Raw genomic sequence first — 24,303 nt, 5'->3', positions numbered from 1 at the left:
AGCAAATACAATAATGTTTAGGAAACTGCAACCTGCTACCTGAAACAAAACGAGGCAGCTGCTACCTGCAGCCACCCTGAGGTCGCCACTTCAGAGGTTACCACACTGAATATTTGAAAGTGAAATAAGTCCAATGTATTTAAATAAACACTATGAATAGTTTGTGAAGCCCCTACCAAAAGGGACAAGCACAATGAAAAGTTATTCATTTAATTATGGAAAAGGTGGATTTGCATGAAACAGTGCAACAAAATAGAGGCTGAAAAGACTGAGATAGCATGAGAGAGAAAATTAGTGCTGGTATTTGTCTCCAGTCTCGATTCGTTATGTTATCCAACACACAATCGAGCATCGCTGCCGCTGCTCTGCTTCCAGTTCAACTGGAAAGCCAAGCTGCAACAAAGCATGGGGTAGCTGAGCCCCATTTTAATCTTCTTCTGATCAGTTCAGTTTTTGGCGGGCGTGCGAACCACATCATCAAGCCACACAATCTGCCCAGCTCCGATAATAATCGTTCATATATTAAATATGAACTTAATATGTTTGAAAATAGTATGGGCGCCAAATGAAATGAAACGAAGAGTATGGCCACTTTATTTTACTTACACTGGTGTTATGTCTATGTATATATACATTAAATATACATTACATTACATGTTACATGACATGAAAGTTTTAGAGTGTTAACAGTGAAGTAACATCAAAAGCTCTCTCAAAGCTCCGTCCTCTTAGAAAATTTCACCGTATTGAAAATCAGTTGAAAGCGAGATAACAAACCCAAAAGATACAAAACAGCGAACGTGAACGTGCGGTGTGCTGTGCTGTGCTGCGCCTCTCAATTTTGCAATAGCAAAAATCCAAATAAAATAGAAAAGTGCCAGTGAAGTGATTGCACACTCAAGTCCCAGTCGAAATACGGGTATATATTATATATAGTGCAATTTCTGTGACCGATTTTCAGTGCGCTACCCTCGAGGCCGCAATAAGAAAGGAAGCATTCCAAACGCTGCGATACATCGACAACAGGAAGAAAAGTGCACGGTGCAAAAGTGAAACACAGAATATCTCAAAGATACACACGAAAATCGCCCACATATAAAGAGTGGAAAGTCCTTTCCTGTGAGTGCAGCCACCGACCGACAAGGAGGCATACACAGATAGAGAAAACATACACACACAAATAAACACACACACAGACAAACACTCGGTTAACTTTCAATATGGCGGATGTCATGGAGAAAAGCTCTGTGTTGGATGCCCAGCCTCCATCTCTGCCGGTCCAGCCGAAGCAGCAGCTGCAACAGGAAGCAGCACCACCAATACAACCTCCAGCACCACAGCAGCAACCACCACCACCCCCACAACAGCAACAGCAACAACAGCAGCAACAACAGAAACCAGAGCCATCCAAGCAGGTGCCTGCAACGGGCCCAGAGCGCGCTAATCAGGAGCAAAAAGGTGAGGCCCCGGACACGGATACGGACTTTGCACAGAAGTGACTTCACACCGCATTACGCATACGCATACGCCGCCGTGTTTGTCTTAGAAAATCAATTAGGAAAAGTTCACGGAGAAAAGGGGCACGGCCCGGCATTCTAGTTGCACATTGGATATATATATATCTCTCAATTAGAGGGAGGCGTGTGTGTACCGGCACACCCCAGGACATTGATGGCTACGATTACGATTATGTCAGGCCAACATGCACCGCCAACTCATGTCGTGCTCTCACGTAGGAAATTATGCAAATAGAATTCCCAGGTTTTGTTTTTTGTATGATCTGTTTGCTCAGCCGCTCTTTGAACCCGCTCGCGCCGCAACGCAAGGTTGGATGGTGGGTTATTAAGCCTGTCTGAAGAGGGCTCAGCTCAGTCTCAGCCGCAGAGGCCGCCAGGATGTTGAATGCTTCATTGTTGCGGGCATGGGCATGGCTCTCCAGTCGGTTTAACGACCTACAACTGTGACGAGCCACGAACCACCCACCCACATGGCGACTGAGTGCAGCTTTTAATTGTTCCTAATGCTCTGCCCGGCACTAGACAGCCTAGTGCCTTTGCCTTATACCCTTACCCTTACCTCCCTTTTGTCCAGCATTGTGTAGGTATCCATCAGATATAGATACAGATACAGCCGACTGCGATAAAAGTTATCAGCCATATGAGCTCGTGCTGCTGCTGCGGCTGCTGCTGCTGTTGTGGTTGCTCTGCATTTGACCTCGTTTTGAATCAAGCCTCATTGTATATGTATATGTATGTGGTGGTACCATACCATCTCTGATGGGGTTGATTAGCTATCAAAAGAGTGCAGGAATTCGCTTTTGTGCAGATCTTTTGCTAGGGTATGCCGTGTCCCCCACACGACGTGGCCGCTGCTCTAGTTCATTTCGCTCTCATCTTGCGGTTGTTTTAAAACATTTGAGGCTCGCACCCGCGAACACCCCTGCCTCGTGTGATGATTAAATCAAATGTTCAAGTCAAGAGCAAACCGGCTCTGTTAAATAATAATAACACTGGCGGCGGGCAGGCATTGTTTTTGTTTAGTGCGGAATCAGTAATAAAAGAGAAAATATACGACGGGCGAGTAGTAGTAGTGTGTCTGATTACTATCAGCGTTCGTTCTCATCCCCAATGAAGTCACTCGCCCCCATCACTCTGTACTGGGGGTTTCAGGGGGTACGGACGTACCCTATATATATCATCTAGATTGCACTGAACTGATAAGCAGGTGAAATGGATTTCTTTCTTCGGGTGTCGAGAGTGTATGTAAAGTTCTTAGCACTCTGCAAAGTGGCTTGGTTCGGTAATCATAATTTCAAAGATCAAATGCAATATTCATCGAGTGACGTAATAACCGCGATATCTTCGCCATGCCCCGCTCCTTGACGTTATAAATAGACAAGATTCGTTGCAATTTCAGCCACCTCTATTCTTTGGCTTTTCAATTAACATGAAATGTTGCCAGCTGAGCGACGCGACGCGACAGTTTCGTTTCGTTGCGATTCTCATTTGCAATGTTTGTCGTGGAAATTGATTTTCCCTTCTCTATCTTTCTCGGTTCTCCCCCCGTGCCTTACCTCCCCTCCCGATTGGGATTGGGGGCGTGCGCTAGATATTCTAGATACTTTCCGTGGCACAGAGCCTCAAGAACTCTGCTAATTGTTAAGGCTTCCGTTTTGTGCTTGTCAAAAAACGTGAATGAAACAATTACCAAAATGTTTGGTGCCATATTTGGGCTGAAGGCCACGCCTTGCTGTGCAGACCAATGAAGCAAGACAAAGATTTTGGGATACTGGGATACGCTTGGGCCCCGCCCCCCCATATATGGTTTTTACGAACAAATGGTTTGCAAAATGATTTTCAACCTAAAAATGCTATGGATCTGATCGGTTGGGTTCCGTTCTCGAACCTCTCTGTGAAAAGAGGGTTCCACATTAGCATGCACATGGCGCCCCAAGAACGTTTATTAAGCTGTTACTGTCCCTGGGCCTCCGGCATATTAATGTGCATTTTGTATCTGATGGATGCATCTCCAAGTTTAATGCGAGGAATGCGCCATGCTCCCCGGTCTTGATTAATTAATTATAAATTGAAAAGTTTGATCAATAAAATGTGTAGCAAAAATTAATAAAAACCCTGAAGGATCCTTTCAAGTCTCTTGGGGTGGGTGCTGCCGAGCCAGCAGAGCCATCGTGCTGTTGGTACGGTGTTTGTTTAATTGTTTCCCCCCCCTCCCAACATACAAAGTGTCGCTTGACACGCGAATCCCCGGGTCCGTGTTGCCCTTTAATTAAAGCCACAAAAGAGTTGTCAAATGGCTTCAGCTCGAGCCAGAGGCAGAGCCAGGCTTCCAATTCCAGTTCAATAAACTCGGCCAGCCTGGAAGACCTGCTTTGATTTCGATTTTCCTCCTCAATTTTATGGCCATTGCATTTGTGCACTTTCGCCTGATGGAACTCGTAAGTAGATGGGTAGTCTTCAAATTCCAACCCGCCGTTCGATATGCGATGTTTGCTCTTCGGTGGAGCTTCGGTGGTTGAGTGGTTAGGTGGCAAGGTGGTTACCCAATCCCAATCCTAGTGGCTAATACCACTTTTGGCAGACGCCGCATAATTTGTTGTTCTGGTTGTAGCCGGGCCATATTCGTCGGCGGCATCGCCTGTTTCGGTGCCCCGACGAGTGCGTGCGGCACCACTCACACTTGCCACATTTTGTGGAAGCAATCAATAATCGAAGTGCGTCAAAGATACAAATGTTAGACAGCTACGTTACCCAATCGCCCAGACTATAAATACACCTAACCATATTCGACACGAGGCGGAGGAGCCTTCTAGGATGGGTCTAGTCCCTAGTCCTAGTCCTAGTCAATAAAGCAATAATTCAGGTGTTGATTAATTGATGAGCTGCTTCTGGCTCCATTCGGGTTTCCCTGCCACAGCAGAGCGCCCTGTTGGACCTGGGCTCTGATTCATCTTTTGCGTCGCAGAACCAGGAGTCGCGTCTGCCTTAAACATGCGCAGTTCGAGGCAGGCTTGAGGAATTCCTCCCCCGCAGCCGCAGAGGAATGTTGGACAGAATAATCAATGAGTGCACACAGAATTGACCGGCGCGGGGGGAAGCCAACCAAAAAGAGGGCATGCCGATGGATACACGCTCAAAGTACCGGCTGCATCCCTCAAAAAAAGCAAAACAACGCCAGAAGAGCTTCAAAGACAACTGTAACAAAAACAAATCAAATGGGGGTGGCAAAAGAACCACCCCTTGTTCAAGCAGTCGGCGGCCTTGGTTTGCGTGCGGTCTGGTCTCATCCTATCTCTCTTTAAATTTTACTTAATCTACAACGAAACTTAGCTGGGGGTTGTTTCTGCTAATTCTATTTTATTTCACTCTAGTAACATAATGATGCATACTGATTCTCCTTCGGTATTCTGGTAGATATGTCTCTGAGAACTGGGCGTCCAATGTGGACGGACGTACGTGTGTGTGTGTGTGGTTTTCTTTTTACTATTGTTATAGCAGACGTTCCGTACAAGGAAAAGTCATCCTGCAACATGTCGAACAGAAATTGTGTCTAAACATAACATCCCTGGAAACATCCTACGCAACAATGTTTCCCCCACGTTTCCACACGTGACCTTAAAATGACCAAATAGGACAGAAAATACACATTTGAACTTCGCGCCTACAGGCGGAATTATCAAATTATCGGACTTTCTTATCGAATAAATATCGAGTGTGCGGCTGGAACCAGCACGCCATCTAGCGAAAGGAAGACGTGATGCCGTTTTACTACTGCGCATCAAGTGGCATACGCCAACTTTCGCTGCCGTCCGTCTGTGGCGCCACTGAGCCAATCACTGTGTTCCATTACCACCCGCTGGTGTCGTATAAATGTTAAATGCTATTAGGGCAAAAAAAATCAGTACTGGAAAATACATGAACATTTCAAAAGTTGCGCGCGAGTCGTGGGGAAGAGATCCGCCCGCTCTTAGATTTAGCTCAGATTTACGTTTAAACTTGTAGATTTATCCCACAGTTCTATATTATAATTATATATGTATAAATTCTGATTAATTAATTCCATTTCAAATATGCAATGTATCACAATCAGCAAACACCTTAATAATATATAAATATCTCTTAATATTTCAGGTATGTACTCTTACGCAGATAACTGGAATATATTTTACAATTAATTACTTGAAATGGCTTCACTCAATGGTATGTTATGTCTATATTTAAATTAATTAGGCCAAAGCAGCAACTGCAGAACTACTTATTCGACTACATCTGTATATACGGGTACTCGTATGTGCATGCATCAACATCAACCCTATTATACCCACTACCCCAGTATAGACATAGCCTAACCTAAGCAAAAGTAAACACTTCTCTGGTTTGTGTCTGCCAACACATAACCTTGACAATCGAATTAGCAGGCAAAGAACAGAGGGAGGAACAGTTATCCCCACTAGGGCAGACATGGGAGTGGGAGCAGTGCGCGGGGGAATCTCGCGTTGCGTTGCTTTGCGTGCTGTCTGCCGCTAAATAGTCAACAATTAAAGGGGGAACCGTGGAACCTATGACAACAACACCTCGCAATAAATACTATGTGGTGCGTGCCTGTAGCTCCCCCATATACAATACAACAAAAACATATATAGCTACCCCTGATTCTTTATATATATCTTCGTACTTTGCATTTGATTGTCGTTAGCTGAGCATTGCACAAATGCGCTCCGCTCCCGGTAGGAGCCATTAAATTAATCAAGTCAAATGAAATCTCCATATAAAATCAACGCTGCCTTAACTACGAGGAGTACTGCTCCGGGTCCTGTCCCTGTCCCTGTCGCCCCCCGTGCTCATTGTTGGCGTGTTGAATTTGCATTTTTCCCCGGCGCCCCACTAATAAATAAATTTCTATGTCAATCGAATAAGGCAAAGGCGTCGTCTGAGCACGTCCTGGCTCTAGTTTTGCTCTGACTTTGCTAAGGTATTTCTGATTGCCTTCTCTTTGAACTGCGCAAGGACACTTTCTGTTTATGCGCCGCCCCAAGGAATTTACGAGCAAAGAGAGAGAGAGAGAGAGAGATAGAGAGGGGCTCCAGCATTGGGGCATACCATATACCCGTATCAAAACAAATTCTAAGTATTGTAATTCGAAATTTTTCAAAGCAAATAAAAGCAGTCGAGTTTAACCACTCGCGCCAAACACAACGCAGCCAGAGCTGGCTACCGCGACGCGATATTTTCCACAGCGATACCCAACTAAATAAACATCTAAATAAATTATAGAAAAAAACTATAAATAAACTCAAATTAATAACAAATCAACTTGTGAGCTCAGGTTAAAGTCAGTGTCGTCTTGGAACAACTGCACCTGGTCCGTTGGGTGGGTAACGTATCCATCCTTGCGGTGGGCGCAAAGTGCAAAGTGCATTAGCCTCACTTCCCAGTAGGCCTGTAGTGCGAGTACGTGGCCAAGTTATTGCCCTCTGGCTAGAAAAATCGATACAATTGCATGGCTCTTGGTTTATGGCGAACCGCAACAATTGATAATGGGTCCGTGTCCGTGTCCGTGTCCGTGTACGTAGACGTATCCGTCCTGTCTGTGATAAAAATCGCAACTGCAGTGTGGGAACGGAACAACTTTCCAGCACAAAAATTCAATTGCCAGTAGGCAAAGTTTGTTAACAATATTTTCCCGGCGAAGGATCTAATTGAAAGGTGGCAGGCATGCTTAGAAGACCTTAATAGAGAGGGCACAAGTTTTGTTTTTTATGTGCTGCAGTTGGCATTCCTGCCCCGCTGATAATCAATTTGGACAAGACCATTTGGCCACAAATGACAGTTCTTGCCGTTGTTGTTGCGGTTGACATGAACATTGTGTGGAATTTCAGTCGAGTCGAGTCGAGTCGATGTCAGCCAAGAGAAACAAATCATTGCGGCCCTAATTTGCAGTTGACTTGCAAAGACTTCCTTCTTTATTTCATTTCATTCCATTTCCATTGTTTGAGTATATTGTATGGCCAGGAAGTTGGGCTCGAATCTGGGCTCTGACTCGACACAAGTCGGAGCTGCCGCTTTAGTTGCCACTCGGGTGTTGCACGTGCTGCTCCATGGAGGTCCAAGAGTCAGCAGCTTAAATCGTTGCTGTTTGTTTGTGCAATTTTATCGATTCACCTGTCAAATGTAACACACAAAAAACACAGAAAACCCCCAAAAACTAAATGCAAAAGTTTTCGGTTCTTTATAAAGTTAATTGCCAGGTAGTGCCTAGAACCAGACCCCAGTCCCAGTTCCAGCCATAGCCGCGGCCCGAGCATTCCTCCCGATATGAGTGATACCGATGCGGTGAGTGAAAGTCGTAATATCTACAAACTGCACTTAAATCCCAGCTAGTCGTAGCAATGAAATATCACCCAATTGCCTATGCACAACCGATTCGCCTGCCAGGGAGCATAATTTGAATACAACTGGGATATTAATGATGGCAATACGCGAATTCGGGCGACCTTGCATACATCATTCTGGGGGCCAGACATGTCAGAGCCAGAGAAAGAACCCTTTGCGAAACAAATCAAACAGCGATTTGCTCTCGTTTTCGTGGTCTGGCTGCCCCGCCGACCCATTTTCGTGGGGCAGGGGGGCTTAGAACTGCCGAAACTTTTGTTGAATCAATAAGCCACAAAAACAATTTGGGTCACGTTACAGCTGGCAACCGACATATTCATGACAAAATTCCCTATTGGTAACCGAACCGAACCAAACCAAACCGAACCGAACCCTGAAAGCCCACCAGGACACCAAAACAATACTCGTAAAATGTAAACAAATGCAAAAAGAAGCCATCAAATTTGAAAGGCTCCACTCAATACGGAATTTATTGATGGGTCCCTGCGGCGAAACGAGTACATGCACATCTAGCACCAGTACTGTATCCTGTAGCTAGTAGTCCTTGCACTCCCACCCGCAACTGTCGCCCACGTAGGATATATGGCCATACATATGCAAATGATATGAGCCACTTGGTGCTGGTGCTGCTGCTGCTGCTGGCAGTGGCAGTGGCCGCCAGGTTGGAAACTAGAGACCTGCCAGGTATTGGGTTACCCGACACTTGCACATTTCTGCACCGACACCGCAGGCGAGAAGTTCGAAGATGTACGGCACGGCAAACGAGAGATCCCAGGAGCGTCCTGAGAGCGAGACAGCGCCCCAGGAGCGTCGCGTCGCCAGCAATCGGCGTCCCTCTTATGAGGCTGCAGAGCGCTCCTCCAGAGCCATGGATCGCTCGTCCTACGAGACTGCCTCTGCAGAGCCAGCCTCTATAGATCGCTCTAGGCAGCAGCTGCGTCCTCAGACGAATGCGGAGTACTCCTCCAGCATGGATCGTTCATCCTACGAGACCTCAAACGCAGATTATGACCGCTCCAAGCAGCAGATGCGTCCGCAGTCGAATTCAGAGTACTCTTTCATGGATCGTTCTGCTTATGACGCAGCCACCGTGGACTACTCCAAGCAGCAGCAGCAGCAGCAGCGTCCACAGAGCACGATTGACTATCCCACCAGCTTTGGCACCGCTAAAGAACGCACCCTTCCGCACAGCAATCCCCAGCCACAGCAACAGCCCCAGCCCCAACACCCACCACCCAAGCATAATACAGAGTACGTGCGAAAACCACAGAACTATGTCTTGCCACCGCAGATGCGTCCACCTGTGGGGCCGCCGCAGCAGCGTCCGCCCTTTGCGGGAGCCCGGCCGATGGTCGGAATGGGACCACGCCCACCCATGCCACCGCCAAATATGGGGGCCAGGCAGATGCCGCCGCCGTTGAGGAACACCGAAAGCAAGAGCAATCTGATAATGGGTCCGCCGCAGATGAGGCCGGGAATGCCGCCACAGCTGAGTCTGCAGCAGCCACGTCCGCCCAATGCAGGAGGACCTCTTTCGCCGCCCGGACAGGGACCTCCACGGCCGCCCGGCGGTTTCCCCTGGACGCCATCTGGCGCGCCACCTGGCATGCCGCCCGGTGCACGACCTCCGCAGAATATGACGCGACCTCCTCCGCCGACATTTGCTCGCCCGGCACCGGGCCAGCCGCTGCAGGCGCCATTCCGACCGACCTTCAATCAGCAGCCCATGCAACAGCTGCAGCAGCAGCCCCCACATCAACAGGCCCCACCACAGCAGCAGCAGCAGCAGCAGCAGCAACAGCAGCCACACATTCAGCAGCAGCCACAGCCTCAGCCTCAGCCACCGCCACAGCTACGCCCACCATCGTCAATGGGGGCACACAATGACGATGACGATGACGTGATCATGGGTCCGGCCGTGACTCCCCTCAAGACGTTCAACATGAAGGCCGACCCGATGGGCTCGCCCCTGCTGGAGGACACAGAGCCACCCTTCGAGACGAGTCGATCATCAGCACCAGCAGAGGCCCAGAGGAAGGGAAAGGGGCCTGCTCTTAGTAAGATCGAGTGGGAACAAGCTCCCACCCCCCATTAAGTGAAGCCATTTGCCAGTCTATTCTTTCAGCGGAAGTCCCCATATCGTAACATTAGCATAACTCGACTAATTTATTTATTATCATTGCAGAAGGCGACAATGACAGCGGCGTGGATGAGTCCACACAGGAGAAGGTGAGTTGTCGTCGTCGTCGGTGAACTAGTTGGCCATTTGGCCATAAATGCGAGTTGGTTGCGTCTCCATTAATTGAGAGGAAATTAACTGGAAACTGGCGACAAATTAATTTAATTCCATCGACGTTGACCCTCTCTTTCTGGTCTGTCTGTCTGACTGGCTTGTCTGTCTCTGTTCACAAATCATAAATATCTGTAAAAGGCAGGCCCCCTGCTCAACGGTTCAAGCTCCACGCTCCATTAGATACCATATAGTACTGTGCCCGACTTCTGGCGGGGCCACAGTTGAGTGGATGGCTCCCAAGTATCCAAGATCCGAAAGTTGGCTCGTGTGTTGACGCCAAAGTTCAGACTAAGTTTTGTCTTGGCAGACGGCAGTTCGACGCGCCGGAAAAACCCGCAAGAAAAGTGCGACAACAAAGTCATATATTCGTGCCACCAACTCGAACGTGAACCACACACAGGTGCGAGGCAGAAGACTCCCCAAAGGAGGGGGAACGGCAATACTATTGCCAAAAAGAAAACCAAAAAGAAAACACCAAAAACCGATTTACGAGTAAATGCCTGGTGATATCTGTGCCCTGTGCCTTGTGCAGTAGATAAGTGCCAAACACGAAACGCGGATTGGGGCTCTGCCGCACACACAAATATTTATAGGTATTCCGTATTCCGTACTCCGTATCGGGGCTGTGGTGGGGCTTGTTGTCTCTATAAATATCAAGACATATGCAAAAACGACACGAAGTGGCGACAATCGATAAAACAATGCATAAACTATAAGTCCTTCGTACCGACATCGACATCCACAATGGCATCGGCATCGGGCATCGGCATCACCAGGCAGCAGGCAGCGGGCAGGCCCGTTTCCAGAGTCTAGTCATAAATGGCAATGGCATTACGTTGACAGCTTTGGCCAGCCTGGGAGTGTATTGTGACAGCAGAGAGCAGAGAGAGTCGTAAATAAGAGATGAACCTAGTCAGAGTGCCAGGCCGAGTACCCATCCGGGTGAATCCCAAGATGCATCTGGTCATCTTGGCCGATTCGAAATATTTTCTTGTAATCAACAACGAAATTTCAGTTGAAATGTTGCCGTATTGTGACTATGATTCTGTGGTTGTATCGTGATAGGACCGCAACGGACCCATTTCACCCAGTTCCCCGGTCAAGACGCCCACATCGACCTCATCGAAGGCTGACAAGTCGGGCATTTCGCGTCCACCGAGTGCTACGCCCTCGAACAAATCCGCATCGAAGTCGCGCAGTGCCTCGAAGAATCGCTTGCTACTCAAGACCCCAGAACCCGAGCCAGTAAAGAAAGGTAAGTCCCTCCTCTCATCCCGACTTCGAATGATTTTCAACCGACCCCTGGTCGCAGTTCCAATGAACAAAGTACAGGTTGGACATGCTCCTTCGCCGAACCTGAAGGCGGTGCGCTCCAAAATCGGTTCGCTGGACAATGCCACCTACAAGCCGGGCGGCGGCCATGTGAAGATCGAGTCCAAGAAGGTCGAAATCAAGGCAGCGCCCCGCATCGAGGCCAAGAACGACAAGTACATGCCCAAGGGCGGCGAGAAGAAGGTATGTTGAGGGGGCTGGACACGGACTGAACCACAGGGAGGGACCGTGTGTACCAGACTGGTGTATCCTCATAATCCTCTGTAAATTTCTCTCATCAACAAATGGCTTTTAAAGTACTGAACGATCTGAATCAATCTAGATCTAGCCAAAGAAACGTAAAGTATAGTACAGTAAACAGTAAACAGTAAACGGTAAAACGTAAAGTAAAAAGTATTGGCAAACAAAAATTCAATTTCACGCTCGATTTGCGATTTGAGAACATACATATACTTACTCGATTCCCCATTTAGATGGGAATCGGCAGCACCACCGGTATCTTGTATCTTGTTGTAGGAAATGCAATTACCAATCCACAGCGACACTTAGCAACATAATTCCGTTGCCTTTTTGGAGCATACCCATATCCATATCCATACCCATAGCCATAGCCATAACCATATGCATACAACCATCCGCATTCGGTGTTCCAGAGCTGGGCGCGACTCTGACATTGACAGCGGGCTGCAATTGGGCGTTGGATGGGATATCTCTGTTCGATCGATACTTTTTGCGTAAATTGACTTTGGCTTATAATGGTTCTACCTTGTATCTATTTACAACTCACACCCACGCCACCACCACCACCACCACCTCGCACCACAAAACCACCGCAAATCCGTAGATAGTTACAACAAAGTTGCAGTGGAACGCAAAGTCGAAAATCGGCTCGTTGGATAACGCGGCCTACAAGCCCGGCGGCGGCGATAAGAAGATCGAGACCCTGAAGATGGACTTCAAGGACAAGGCCAAGCCGAAGGTCGGCTCCAAGGACAACGTGAAATATCAGCCAGGCGGCGGTGATATCAAGGTATGTGTCCCGCTCCTAGAACCTTCAGATTTTTCACATTTGAGTTTGACCCAGAGACGCGAACGAATTCTCCTATTGATTTTTGTAGCGGTTAAGTATGATTTCCGATTGCTTGGTTTTTTGGATGCTCTTCTCTCGTTTTGTTACCGATTTTTTCTGTCCTGGCAACGCATGCAGTTGCTCCTTCAATCCACAGCAAAATACCAACAGCAACAGCAAACAGCAACTGGCATGCGGCATGCGGCATGACGGGGCAGGTGGGCATGTGGGAAAGATGCATGGGGAAAGTTCTCTTAGTTTTAAAAACAGCATGCTGCAATTGTTCTTCAAATCTTCTTCCAAGTTTTCGGTGTACACAAGAACAGATCCACACCCCCTCCACACCTACACACCTACAAACATACAAACATACATTTCGGAGTTAACAATGTACAAAAGTCTGAAACACTTTCCAGAGCCACTCGAACAGAATGTCCCACGATAGAAAGATAAACATCATCTATGGCGAGGGCTCCAAAATTGTCAACCAACGCGCCTGCCAGATGAGCAGCGAGTGCCTGGATGAGAATTTGTATAACGAGGAGGAGTTGTAGTTCTCCTCCCTTAGCTTGGGTAGGTAACAGTAGGCGACACCACCTGTAAGCCCAGACACTCGGTGCTAAACACACAATACACCCACATAGCATAGACCCGCATTGATTAAACAGTTCCGTTCCGATTTGGGTTACGTCCAGAATGCCAGGGACAGCGTTCTGTTTTTAGTTCCTAACCAAGAACTTCGAATTGACTGTATCTTATTATTTCGTTCACATTGATTTTAACGAACCGAAAACATACATATTTAAAACATATTTTTGAAAACTGTATTTTGCTTTTAACTAAACCATTTAACAACCGTATTGAAGGATAACCAACCCAAGGAAGTAAGTAGTCGTGATTACACTCTTTATTCTATCTGTCCTTTGTGTGCATCATACTACATATATGATACATATGTATGTATGTATGTGTGCTTTTGTATGAAACGTTTGGATGCATAATTTGTCCATAATTTTTGGTATTTTTTGAACACTTAACCCACCGTCTTTTTGAGATCCTCAAGGCACCCCCAAAATACCCCCAAGTAGCAATCGTAGCATATGTTTTTTGTGACTTTGTTTCCGTTCTGTGCTCTGCTGTTTCTGTGTTTGAAAGTTCTAAATTTCAGTTGTGTCCTCGATTGGCTACCCCCCGATTCGTGTTGTGTTGTCGTGTGCCCCATAATACATATGTATAATCCAACCGCAGAGAACGAAATTCTCCATACCCCGCCCCATAGATGAAATGCATCTGAATCCAAGTCGAATTTCAAGTGTGTTTTTGCTAATCAATTTCTGTACGTTGCCGGTGCCGGTGCTACCCTTTCAGATACAAACGCAAAAGATAGAAATTAAGGCACAAAGCAAAGTTGGCTCTTGGGATAATGTAAAGCACAGGCCCGGTGGCGGCGAGAAGAAGATTTTCGATGATAAGGATTATTTGAAAAATGTTGAGCACTCTGCTGCACTGACAACACCACCAACACAGGTAAACTACGTGTACATAAGCCATCCATCCGTTCAGTAATCAATTCAGTAACTAGACCTAGACTAGAGAGACCTCCTAACGTTTAACCTTTAACCTTTAGTATTTCAACTGAACCTTTACCCTGATTTATTCCCATTGAATTTTTAGTTTCCTGTTAAGGCACACACCCTAATAAAGTATTCAACAAAAGCGTACTCTATAAATTATGGATATAGTCCCATTTTGTGTTTACTTTAAGAAATTCATTTTTGTGTAATCTATATTTGTATTTGGTTGCATTTGTGGTTTACAGCTATCATTTTTACTGTCAGCCGATAACCAAGCACCCCACAGCACCCGAAAAAAATCCACCAACCAGAACACCTACACCTCCCAACACACCCACAACCGCTTTCAGAGAACTGCTCCCAAGAAAAGATCAAACCATTCCGCAACTTTACAAATCAATAATCAATAACTAATGAGAACTAACATCTGGACTTCTGAGTACTCGTAATTCTTGGCACTTTCAGGTCTCGAAGTATGGGTGGGCTTTTCTTCTTTTTTGAGTTTTGTGTAAATCTTCATTTAGTTTCGATGATTTTCCATACTTTCATTTATATTTATGTACATTTAAAAATGAATTTCTTTCAAACTCAAACTGAGATTCATTGGCGATCAAATCGATGACAAAATTTGCTAGCAAAAAGCGTTCCTCATGCCACTGGTGCATTCCAGAATTCTCAAAAACAAAAACCACCGCATTTCTCTAAACTATTCTCTTCTCTTTCTTTCTCTGTCTCTCCCCCTCCGTTTGCGCCCTCTGCCTACCTACCCGCCGGCTAACCGTAGTTTGAGGCGCAAGGGCGCTTGATTGCAACGATCCATCTAGAATTCGGCCTCTGTAACTCAGACTGTGTGTGTAACAATATATTCGAGTCGCTTTTTAAATGAACAACTCCCTATAGTACTAGCTTTAACAACCAAACGATACGAAACGAACTGAACAATAAGACATCCATTAACTACTCGTACTGTACCTAAGGCCAAACACCAGTAACTGTTGCAGGACTAAAACACAGAACTACTCAAACGAAACCTCAACTCAGTTCAACACTCAACTAAGAAAAATCTCGAATGAGTTTGCAAGAGTTTCTATTTTAAATTGTATACTAAAGCCCCGATAACTATACACTATCCATCGGTTGAGGCTATACTATACTATCCCCATGGAACGTGTATACTTAGATGATGATACATATAAGCTGATTCTCTCCCAGGGGCGGACACACGGCAGATGGTGGCTTTACCGATCCGATAATTGAATTTTAACCAAAAGAAAACCACCTGCTTTCGAGTGCTGCCCCTGGGTCTGAGAAAGCTGAGAGAGAGAATGTTTGTTAATTCCTTTAGTATTATATAGAGTATATCCCTTAACACAAAGTATTATTTATGGCAAAATGGCCAGCAATTTTATACTATATAGGATAGTACAAATTTTAAACAATATTTTTTACTGATCCGCAAATGCTCAAAGAACCCCCCAGAAACCCCAGAGACTCTGACCTTAAGGACGGTTTTGAAAAGGCTGCCCAGCATTTAAAATCATCTAACAAAGAAAGTGCTTTGCTCACACACAGATACAAATACAACATACACACACACACACCCATACACATTGCATACATATATACATACACTTACATCATCTTTGAATTCCAATTAATTATGAATTGTTAAGTGTGTTTCTTCATTTCTGTGGCTTAATGTTTCTCTTTCGTTTATTATAGGAATATATATACCAATTTTATTAGGCTAGTCCATACGAAACTAAGTGCATTAATTCGAAATCCGTATACATGTTACGTCCATTAGAGTTATTTATCATCCACTGCTACAATCGTACTACTACTTTAAGAGTATACTCTCAGAATACGAAGCGGTTTTAAGCAATATAGAAACATTCGATCATCGATCAAAGAGCATCCTCCGTAAGTGAATGTGCGTTGCGTGTTCTACCCTGAGATGTGTCCGCTGCATAGATAGATGATATTGCCTATAAATATATTTAACAGTGCTGTGATAGACTAACCGATCCGTTAGTACCAGAATCAAATCTGATTTGCCATCCATCCATTCACCCCAAAACGGTTTCATGTGCAAATTTGCTTGACCAGCGGCCCAGAGCCCAGAGCCTAGAGCCCAGAGCCCGAACTCCCCGACTCCACCCTTTCTATCCACGCTCCATGTTCATGATCTAACAAGGCTTTTGGTTTATGTTTGTAATAGTTTACCCCTTTTTTGATTTGTGCAATTATATATGCATTCACATTTATATTTTTATCTTGAACGCAGAGTCCACTACCATCCATGACGGCTTCTGGCGCTGATGAGAATTTAAATCAACAAAGCTAAATGCTAAGTGCCGAAAATGCATGTTGAGGTTGAGCTGAATCTTTTCTTTGCAATATAGGAATGAAACCAATCCAAACCGAACATTGAACATTGAATATTGAACAAGCGCTAATTTGAAAAGTATATCTTAAGCAAACAAAAATGCCTGCACACATTGGCAAAATCGATGCAAAATATGCAATAATTTCCACACCCACATCACACCACAACCAGACATGTAATGAGAGCCGGAGCATACGGTTCGATTCCAACTGATGCACTGAGATACAGATGCATCCACACCACCAGATACCCACATCACATAGAAGCGGTATTCAAGAATCAAGAGTATATTTGACTAGTTGAGCAGTGCACTCTTTATCATACAGATACAAGACATAAATTATATATCTCAATGTATTACGAAAACCCCATATATACATACAAATATATATACATTTATATATACATAAAAGTATCTAAATATTTAAGCGAATTATACAAGAAATCCAATCGTAAACTGTGTGTGCTTAGTTGAAAATGTTGAACGACACTTAAACGTAAAAGTAAACGTAAACTTAAACGCAAACGCAAACCCACTTGACGACTACCCTTAATGTTAAACAGTTGAACTATTCGTACTCGTATAATACAAGACCTATGACCTATCCGATTTAGATACTTTTGCGAACAGCCCAACCCAACCCAAAAACAGAACAGAACAGAGAACTTCAACCGAACAGAACCGAAAAGAAATGAACACGTATAAGCATATTATTACTATTAATTTGTATCTTATTAGTAAAGCGCATCATTCTCACAATTTATTTACACCCTGTTACAAAATGTAAGATCAATGGCAAAAATTTAAACATAATAAAACCGACAAAAAAACGTTTTTTCATTTACCAAAATTCTGGCGTTGTTGCACTTAGTTTTTTTGAAAATCTCAACAGCCACCATTTAAGATAGACATACAATACAATCGTATATACTCGTAAAATATTTGGAGAATCTTAAGTAAATTTGGCAAAGCCACGCCCACGCCCACGCCGCAAGCGTTCCAACAAAGCCACGCACGAGCACACATCTCTACCTCATTGGATGCATTGGTAATCGAGACAACAAACAGTTTTTGAATAAATTTTGATTAAAACAAATTGTAAGTTTCCATCTCAATCCAGCTATGACTTTTCGACTACTATTCAGCTTTCCATTCAGCGGTGAATCCATGTGTGAATCGAATTAAAATGTTGCCTATTCTATCCTCCCATCCCGCCCCCACAGTACTGGAAGGCGCCGCGCATTCAACGCGCCACCACACTGACCTCGTCCATGTCCCTGCCAGCCGAGTGTTTGGTGCTCTCTGTGTCCATGCCCTCGCTCAATTCGGAGCCCAAGCGTCCCAAGAGCGCGGGTCCCAAGAAGAAGCCCAGCCAGGCAGTCCATCAGAAGCCGTTCCGCTTATACTGAGCCGCCGCCGTAGCCGATACGATGCTGCTGCTGCTGCTGCTCCTCCTCCTCCTCCACATGTTGCACGAGACGAGACACCACATCCAAGCACTACGAGATTTGTGCACACGTTGATACGAGTATCGAGGCACGCACTTCTATAAAAAATACAATTTGAGAACAAATTTTATGAAACTGTTAATTGTTTAGAAATCGAGTTACTACTACAAAACGAACCGTGGCATTTATAAACCAAATAAACGATAAACTGAGAGGCAAAGTTAAGCACAAAACAGAGAGTCCGACGAGTTGTTTCTTTAAATAATTACAGTAGGTATATATTTCTCGTAAGTATTAAATCAGGTTTACGCCCTTCGTTTACAATTCATTTACATAAGACATTCGATTCGTTAGATTTTAAATATAGTTTATGTATATATATTTCGTAAAAAAATTGTCCTGGGATTTCATCTCATCTTCACGCATCTTTGAGTGTTCTTTGTTTTGAAAATTGTTTGCTTTTGTTTATTCGATCTATTTCGATTCTTTTGATTCTTGTTCCTCTGTTTTGTTCGAGTCGCGTCGTCACATTTAAATGCAGTTTTTCCATTCCATTTACATAAACCATTTTGCTATCCTTACGCCGTAAAAGTTGTTTAAACATTGCCTTCTTTAAAGTTAGGATAATAAATAAGTAATTATAAAATAATACTTAAACAAAACAACAGTTGGTTACAATTTCCAAGCGACAGAAGTGTCAAATGAGCGTCAAGTAAGCTTGATTATGATAACGGTTCGACGAGGGTCGAGTTGTCGAGTAAAAAAATGCATTATGCTTAAATATCGTATAAAGAATGCTTTATCTAAGAGCTCGTCGTCGTCACGGGGGGATTGGCCTGGGCTTTAGTTTTAGGAGAGGGCTTTTTTGCTTTAACTCTTGGCTAGATAATTATATTACATTTAATGGGGGTGAAATTAGGAGATATGATATGCGAAACGAAACCAATGCTTTGCTTCATTATAATTTTCTCGTGCGCTGCTGCCTGTTACAATTAGTTCAAATACATTCGATTCAATTGACTAGATTTCTATAGCTGATTTAGATACATTAGATTGATTTTCCTGTTCCTGCTGTTGCTGTTTTACGGGAGGGAGTCGTTTTGCTGTCTGTTCCACAATAATACGATACAAATAATTTTGAACTTAAACAAAGAGTGTGGCTCAGTAGTGCTCAATGAAAGGAGTTGGTCGTCTGTTTATCTGTTTTTGATTCGTGTTCACTTTAAGGTAGATGAGGGCGCTCAAAAGGTGTGCTTTCTGTCTGTGTGTTGTATGTGCTACTGCTTCCGAGTATTCTCTCTCTCTTTGTGGTCGTTACAAAGCAAATAACTTGCTGCTATCTTATTTACATAACTAGACACTTTCGCTGACGTCGCTTTAATGGCTCTGGTCTGAGTACGGCACGCACCGCTTCTTCGAACACCTAAAATGCAACACAAGGGAAAAAGCGATAAGTGAGATCATATGCTCGTGTGTGCGTAAGTGGGTGCGCCCGACGCCACTCTGATGACTTACTTGCTTAAGGCCGCGCTGCGTCAAGGCGGAGCACTCCATGTATTTCACAGCGCGTATTTTATTCGCCAGCTTCTGACCTTGCTCGCGCTTTAGCGGCGTCAGACCCTGTTCGGCCAGGCCACTCAACGTCTCACGATCTTCCCGCAAATCGATTTTAGTGCCTGCAATACAATACGCCACATATACAACTCGTTCGTTGGGGAATGGGCAGAGCTGCCATGAGCTGGCAACTTACCAACTAGAATAATGGGCGCGTCGGGACAGTGGTGCTTTATCTCCGGATACCATTTCGAGGTGACATTTTCGAATGACGAGGGACTCGCCACACTGTAGCATATCAGGAAAACATCTGTCTGTGGGTAGGAGAGTGGACGCAGGCGGTCGTAGTCCTCCTGCCCCGCTGTATCCCAGAGTCCCAGCGAGACCTGTATTGTGTCCACTTGCATGGGTGCGGAGTAATTATCGAAGCTATGCATTTAAACAATGGTAAAAGTTAGTAATGATCTCAATCAGTAGGAACCGGAAGAAGTATCGGATATACTCACACTGTAGGCACATATTCACCGGGAAAACTGTCTGTTGTGTAGGAGATTAGCATGCAAGTCTTTCCGACGGTGCCGTCACCAACGACAACACATTTTATGGGCCTTCCGGTTGACATCGTGAGTCGTGACTATGTGTGCTGTGCGACCGGCAAAAGAGTAAGAGAACGAACACAGAAAGACGTGAGTGTAAGTGTGCACTCGTATGTGAGAATGTCTTTCCAATGAATGCGTGCGCGCTTAATTCAATTAATTAAGTTCTACTTGAGGCAATAAACTTTGTTGTGGCAAGCTCTGACCACATACCACATACCACATTTCTGAATACATACTTTAATTGCCTTTAGGGTCTACAGAACTGAACTGCTGCACCCGCGACTAACAACCTGGCATACACCCGTATATCTCCGTGTGATCAAAAGGCTGGGCGTTCGAAAGGTGTGTCCCACAGCCAGAACAACAAACATAAAACGACAGTCTCGTTTCTGCTCGGAGGAGAGACTCTTGTTTTTGCAAATAAAATTTACGAAAATAGATCATGATGCGACACTCGACTGCGCCACTCATAGAAAATAATGGGAACAGCGAGGAAAACACACAACCAGAGCAGAGCAAATGGCAACAGTTGCGCTGCGCCAGAGGCCAGAGAACACACAGAACCAGGGCCCTCGGGAGCCTCCAATGATGCATGGGTGGAGCGCGTGGGGGAGGCGCGTCGACAGACGAGTGCGCCCAAATGTTGCGGTGACGCGGAAGCCACCGTACCGGCAGACGCGCACTGATAAAAATAGACACAATTAAGATCTAATAATGCAGGGTGGGCGGACGGGCGTGCAGGGCGGCGCGACTGTCTGACGGCGCCTCCGGTCTGACATGATTTAACCACAATACGGATGCCAATTCAATTAAAGTTCAAGTGAGACATTACGCCACATGCAACGCCTGGGCGCAGGGCGGGCCGCCGCTTGCCGACACTCGCGCGTTCTTTTGTTGTGGACGCCCATGCCCTGCCCCGCCATCCATTGTTGCAGTCCTTGCCCCGCCGCAGTAATTGCATATTCACGCAAATGGAATGGGATTGTTTGGTTACCGTTTTAACCTATCCTTTCTTTGTCTGCAAACGGGAGTTCAGCGAGCGTAGTCGAGGTCCAAGAGGAAGCGGCGACCGTTTTGTACTTTGCTTATATCACTGGAAATGGTTGTGTACTCCACGAATGCAATGCGCTGGCACACGCGCCGCAGTTCAAAGATTACTTTCCACACAAATTGTAAATTTTTTTACTTGTAAATATCTGTTTATTGGCAGCGCAGAGTTTTAAAATGTATTTTCTTTTTTCCCCACCAGTGTGACCATGAATCATAAGTGTATGGCGAACTTAGCCCACTCAACACCCCTCTGTTTAAGCAGGCGAACAGCTTGAGTTAGACCGCGGAAAATAATGCTGTTTCTATATTGTCATTTACGATCCATCCCATCCATGATGGAATTATACTAGGCGGTCTCGTCGGGAGTGCAGTACATGCTTGCTTGTTGATGCGGAAGGATTGTTGATATATTCTTAACCCTTATGTCCCGACAACAAGCAAATTACACATTCCAAATTCAAAGAATTTGAACTAATATTTATATATTATGTAAAAGAACATTTTAATATAACTAAAACTGTTAAAGCAAAATTATGAATGGCTGCATAATATATATATTATCATATAAGTAAAAACAAACACGATGTTTTTCTAAGTTTAATCTCTTTCGCTGAGTACATTTTAATAACCACTGGTCTACCATGGGTTAAGACTCTGTTTCTTTCCACACAAACCCAACCATACAATCAACACACCCTTTTTGCCTCTGAAGACGACAATTTCAACGTTGCCCAACACTGCACAGTTGTTTTCGCGGTGAAATGATTAGAATTGTTTATAAACTGTTTCCAGGCGTAAACTGTTCGAATTCAGCCAGAAGAGGTATTTGTTTAACAGCTGCCAGGCATGTGGAAGAAAGCAAGGACAGTGGTGACGCTCCCACAGTTCTCGTGGAGAAGGATTCTCATATCACATTGATCGGCCTGAATCGGGAACAAAGGCGAAACTCCATCGATGCACTCACTGCACAAAAACTGGGCGAAGCCATCAGCCAGTTCGAGGCGGATGATACGTCTCCCGTGGGCGTGTTGTACGGCATTGGTGGCTCCTTCTGTGCCGGCTATGATCTGGAGGAACTCCAAGCAGAGGCGGATCGAGGCAGCCTGAACTTTCTGTTGCGTCATGAGGGTTCTGTGGGACCCACACGGCGGCATCCACGCAAACCCATTGTGTGTGGCATTAGCGGCTTCTGTGTGGCCGGTGGCCTGGAGCTGGCCCTGCTCTGTGACCTGCGAGTGATGGAAGACACAGCTGTTCTGGGTTTCTTCAATCGACGCCTGGGCGTCCCGATTAGCGACGGCGGCACAGTGCGTCTGGCCGCTGCAGTGGGCTTCTCGAATGCCCTGGATATCATAGAAACAGGTCGACGTGTCTATGCCCGTGAAGCGCTGCGCATCGGCCTGGTCAATCGAATCGTTGCCACGGGCACAGCCCTTGGCCAGGCCGTAAATTTAGCCTTCTCGATTGCAAAATTTCCCATGGGTTCGCTGATGCACGACCGAAACGCTGTGCTGGAGAATGCGAATGCCTATAACCGTCCCGGTTTCTATGCCGGCACTTACAATGAAGTCATGAACGTGACATCCGAAATGGTCACGGACATGCAAGAGGGCGTGAGGCGATTCAAGACCTGTGAGTGGTTTTTGTTGATCTAAGGAAGAGCTCTATATTTTATTATCCTTTTGACATCTCTGAGCAGCTGAGGAAAAGGGACCCAAAACCGACTCGTGGCACATCAAGGAGAAAAGCATTCCAGATTGGGAGAAGGCCGAGATCGAACTGGAGAAGCAATTTAAAAAGACGTGATACGAGCAGAATCTGTATATAGCTGGGATATCTTCATATCTTATTTCATGGTGCAATATTTAGGTTGTGTTTACACGATATCTGATATATTTATGTTGTTATTTTTATAAAACGAAAGCCTTTATTCACGTAAAATACATTTATTTAATGATGTATGTATGAATGTAGTAGATCGCCTAAATCGTTTACGACTCCGGTGCTTATTTTCAATATTCACAACAATTACAATAACGAATTTTCATTTGAATTTAAGCCTAACTACCAAAAAGAGTAAGAGGAAAAAGCACAGAGATTTGTTTTCCATTCCAACATTCACTTCCCAATTTGTTTACACATATAAAAAATACGAGTATGCTAGGCCTAGCATTAAGTAATCGCTTTTACGTCTCCCCCCCTTACCCCGTTCAAGGGGCTCATATTCATATTCATATTGGCTTATGTCTATTAGAGTGTTAACGAAAGGAATTTTTGTATTGCACTTAAATCGAGTAAAGCAAGAAACGAAGCTCTATGCAAAAAAGGCTGCTCTTGTACAAACTAGTGTTAAAAATCGACTCTGATCTCATTTTAGTTGCTTGGGTTATACATTTTTAAAATATTACATCGTTTACGGCTACAAATTTACACCTTCTCCGGCTATCCGGCTACCCGGCTACGCTTAATCCAAAAAATTTGTCATACAAATATTGCACAAAAATGGATCGGACTGTGACACCCATTATGCATATGCACTACATATGTTTTTTGCATATGGCAAAACCTTCAATCAGTGGTGTGGTGGTACGTGTTCATTACGCTCACTAAAAATACGATACGGCATCTGTTCAGAAACCTAAAGACCATACACACACAATCATATCATATAAATACATTATATACAAAATGAAAAGGCAAATTTTCGCTAATCGGTCGGTCGGTCGTCTTCGTCGTCTGTCGTCTGCCATTTGGTATAAAAAATATATGTATAGCATAGGCCAAAAAAGCAACTGCTGCTGCAATCAGCTGGCGACATTTTGTAGAGCGCAATGCAATGCACAATAAGGATACGGATACGGATACGGATACTGTTACGAATACGATACGTTGCGATATACACACACATTCACATAGACCCTGCCTCGGAAATTACTTTAGTCGCTGTGTTACATTTGCCAGAGCCACGGCAAAGGCTTGTAGGGCGGAAAAGGGATACTGGAAGTCTAATGTGTAGGCATTCCCATCGATACGACCAAATTGCATGACCTAATGGTGCGATTAGAACAGGAATTAGTTGAGATA

General features: G+C 44.9%; 4 protein-coding genes across 27 annotated transcripts in view; 2 read left to right on the top strand and 2 right to left on the bottom strand.

Moving 5' to 3' along the window:
* Positions 1-734: 734 nt before the first annotated feature.
* tau (microtubule-associated protein tau) lies at positions 735-18,255 on the top strand. Of its 21 annotated transcripts, XM_033376655.1 has the most exons (10): positions 7,683-7,850; positions 9,202-9,967; positions 10,096-10,139; positions 11,269-11,458; positions 11,516-11,718; positions 12,380-12,565; positions 13,471-13,488; positions 13,973-14,131; positions 14,963-15,028; positions 17,792-18,255. In XM_033376655.1, exons 1-10 carry the CDS (start codon positions 7,833-7,835, stop codon positions 17,975-17,977), a joined length of 1,836 nt encoding a protein of 611 aa, XP_033232546.1. In that variant the 5' UTR covers positions 7,683-7,832; the 3' UTR covers positions 17,978-18,255. The 21 variants fall into 21 exon arrangements, 20 of the variants coding, with proteins under 20 accessions (XP_033232554.1, XP_033232547.1, XP_033232548.1 ...); XM_033376656.1 differs by lacking the exons at positions 7,683-7,850; positions 9,202-9,967 and adding an exon at positions 736-1,458; XM_015183135.2 differs by lacking the exon at positions 7,683-7,850 and having other exon boundaries at positions 7,911-9,967.
* Positions 18,256-18,530: 275 nt separating this feature from the next.
* Positions 18,531-21,442, bottom strand: Mtl (Rac family small GTPase Mtl). Its single transcript, XM_001357855.5, has 5 exons — positions 21,164-21,442; positions 20,077-20,213; positions 19,767-19,999; positions 19,532-19,692; positions 18,531-19,439 (listed from the first exon to the last, which is right to left on the bottom strand). The coding sequence occupies exons 2-5, from the start codon at positions 20,190-20,192 to the stop codon at positions 19,362-19,364; spliced, it is 588 nt and encodes a 195-aa protein (XP_001357892.1). The 5' UTR covers positions 20,193-20,213; positions 21,164-21,442; the 3' UTR covers positions 18,531-19,361.
* A 468-nt stretch (positions 21,443-21,910) lies between these two features.
* On the top strand, positions 21,911-23,180 carry LOC4800658 (probable enoyl-CoA hydratase). The gene is made up of 2 exons (XM_001357854.5): positions 21,911-22,851; positions 22,919-23,180. Exons 1-2 carry the CDS (start codon positions 21,981-21,983, stop codon positions 23,023-23,025), a joined length of 978 nt encoding a protein of 325 aa, XP_001357891.4. The 5' UTR covers positions 21,911-21,980; the 3' UTR covers positions 23,026-23,180.
* Tusp (WD40 superfamily protein Tusp) overlaps positions 23,124-24,303 on the bottom strand; it is a 32,294-nt gene continuing 31,114 nt past the window's right edge. For all 4 annotated transcript variants that reach the window (XM_015183178.2, XM_015183179.2, XM_015183177.2 and 1 more), the window contains exon 11: positions 23,124-24,267. In XM_015183178.2, the coding sequence (XP_015038664.2) occupies positions 24,151-24,267 (117 nt within the window). In that variant the 3' untranslated portion in view covers positions 23,124-24,150. The remainder of the gene's footprint in view (positions 24,268-24,303) is intronic.

The sequence above is a fragment of the Drosophila pseudoobscura genome, chromosome 2 (assembly GCF_009870125.1).
Source record: "Drosophila pseudoobscura strain MV-25-SWS-2005 chromosome 2, UCI_Dpse_MV25, whole genome shotgun sequence".
Lineage (NCBI taxonomy): Eukaryota > Metazoa > Arthropoda > Insecta > Diptera > Drosophilidae > Drosophila > Drosophila pseudoobscura.
This window is presented reverse-complemented; position numbering and strand designations above follow the sequence as displayed.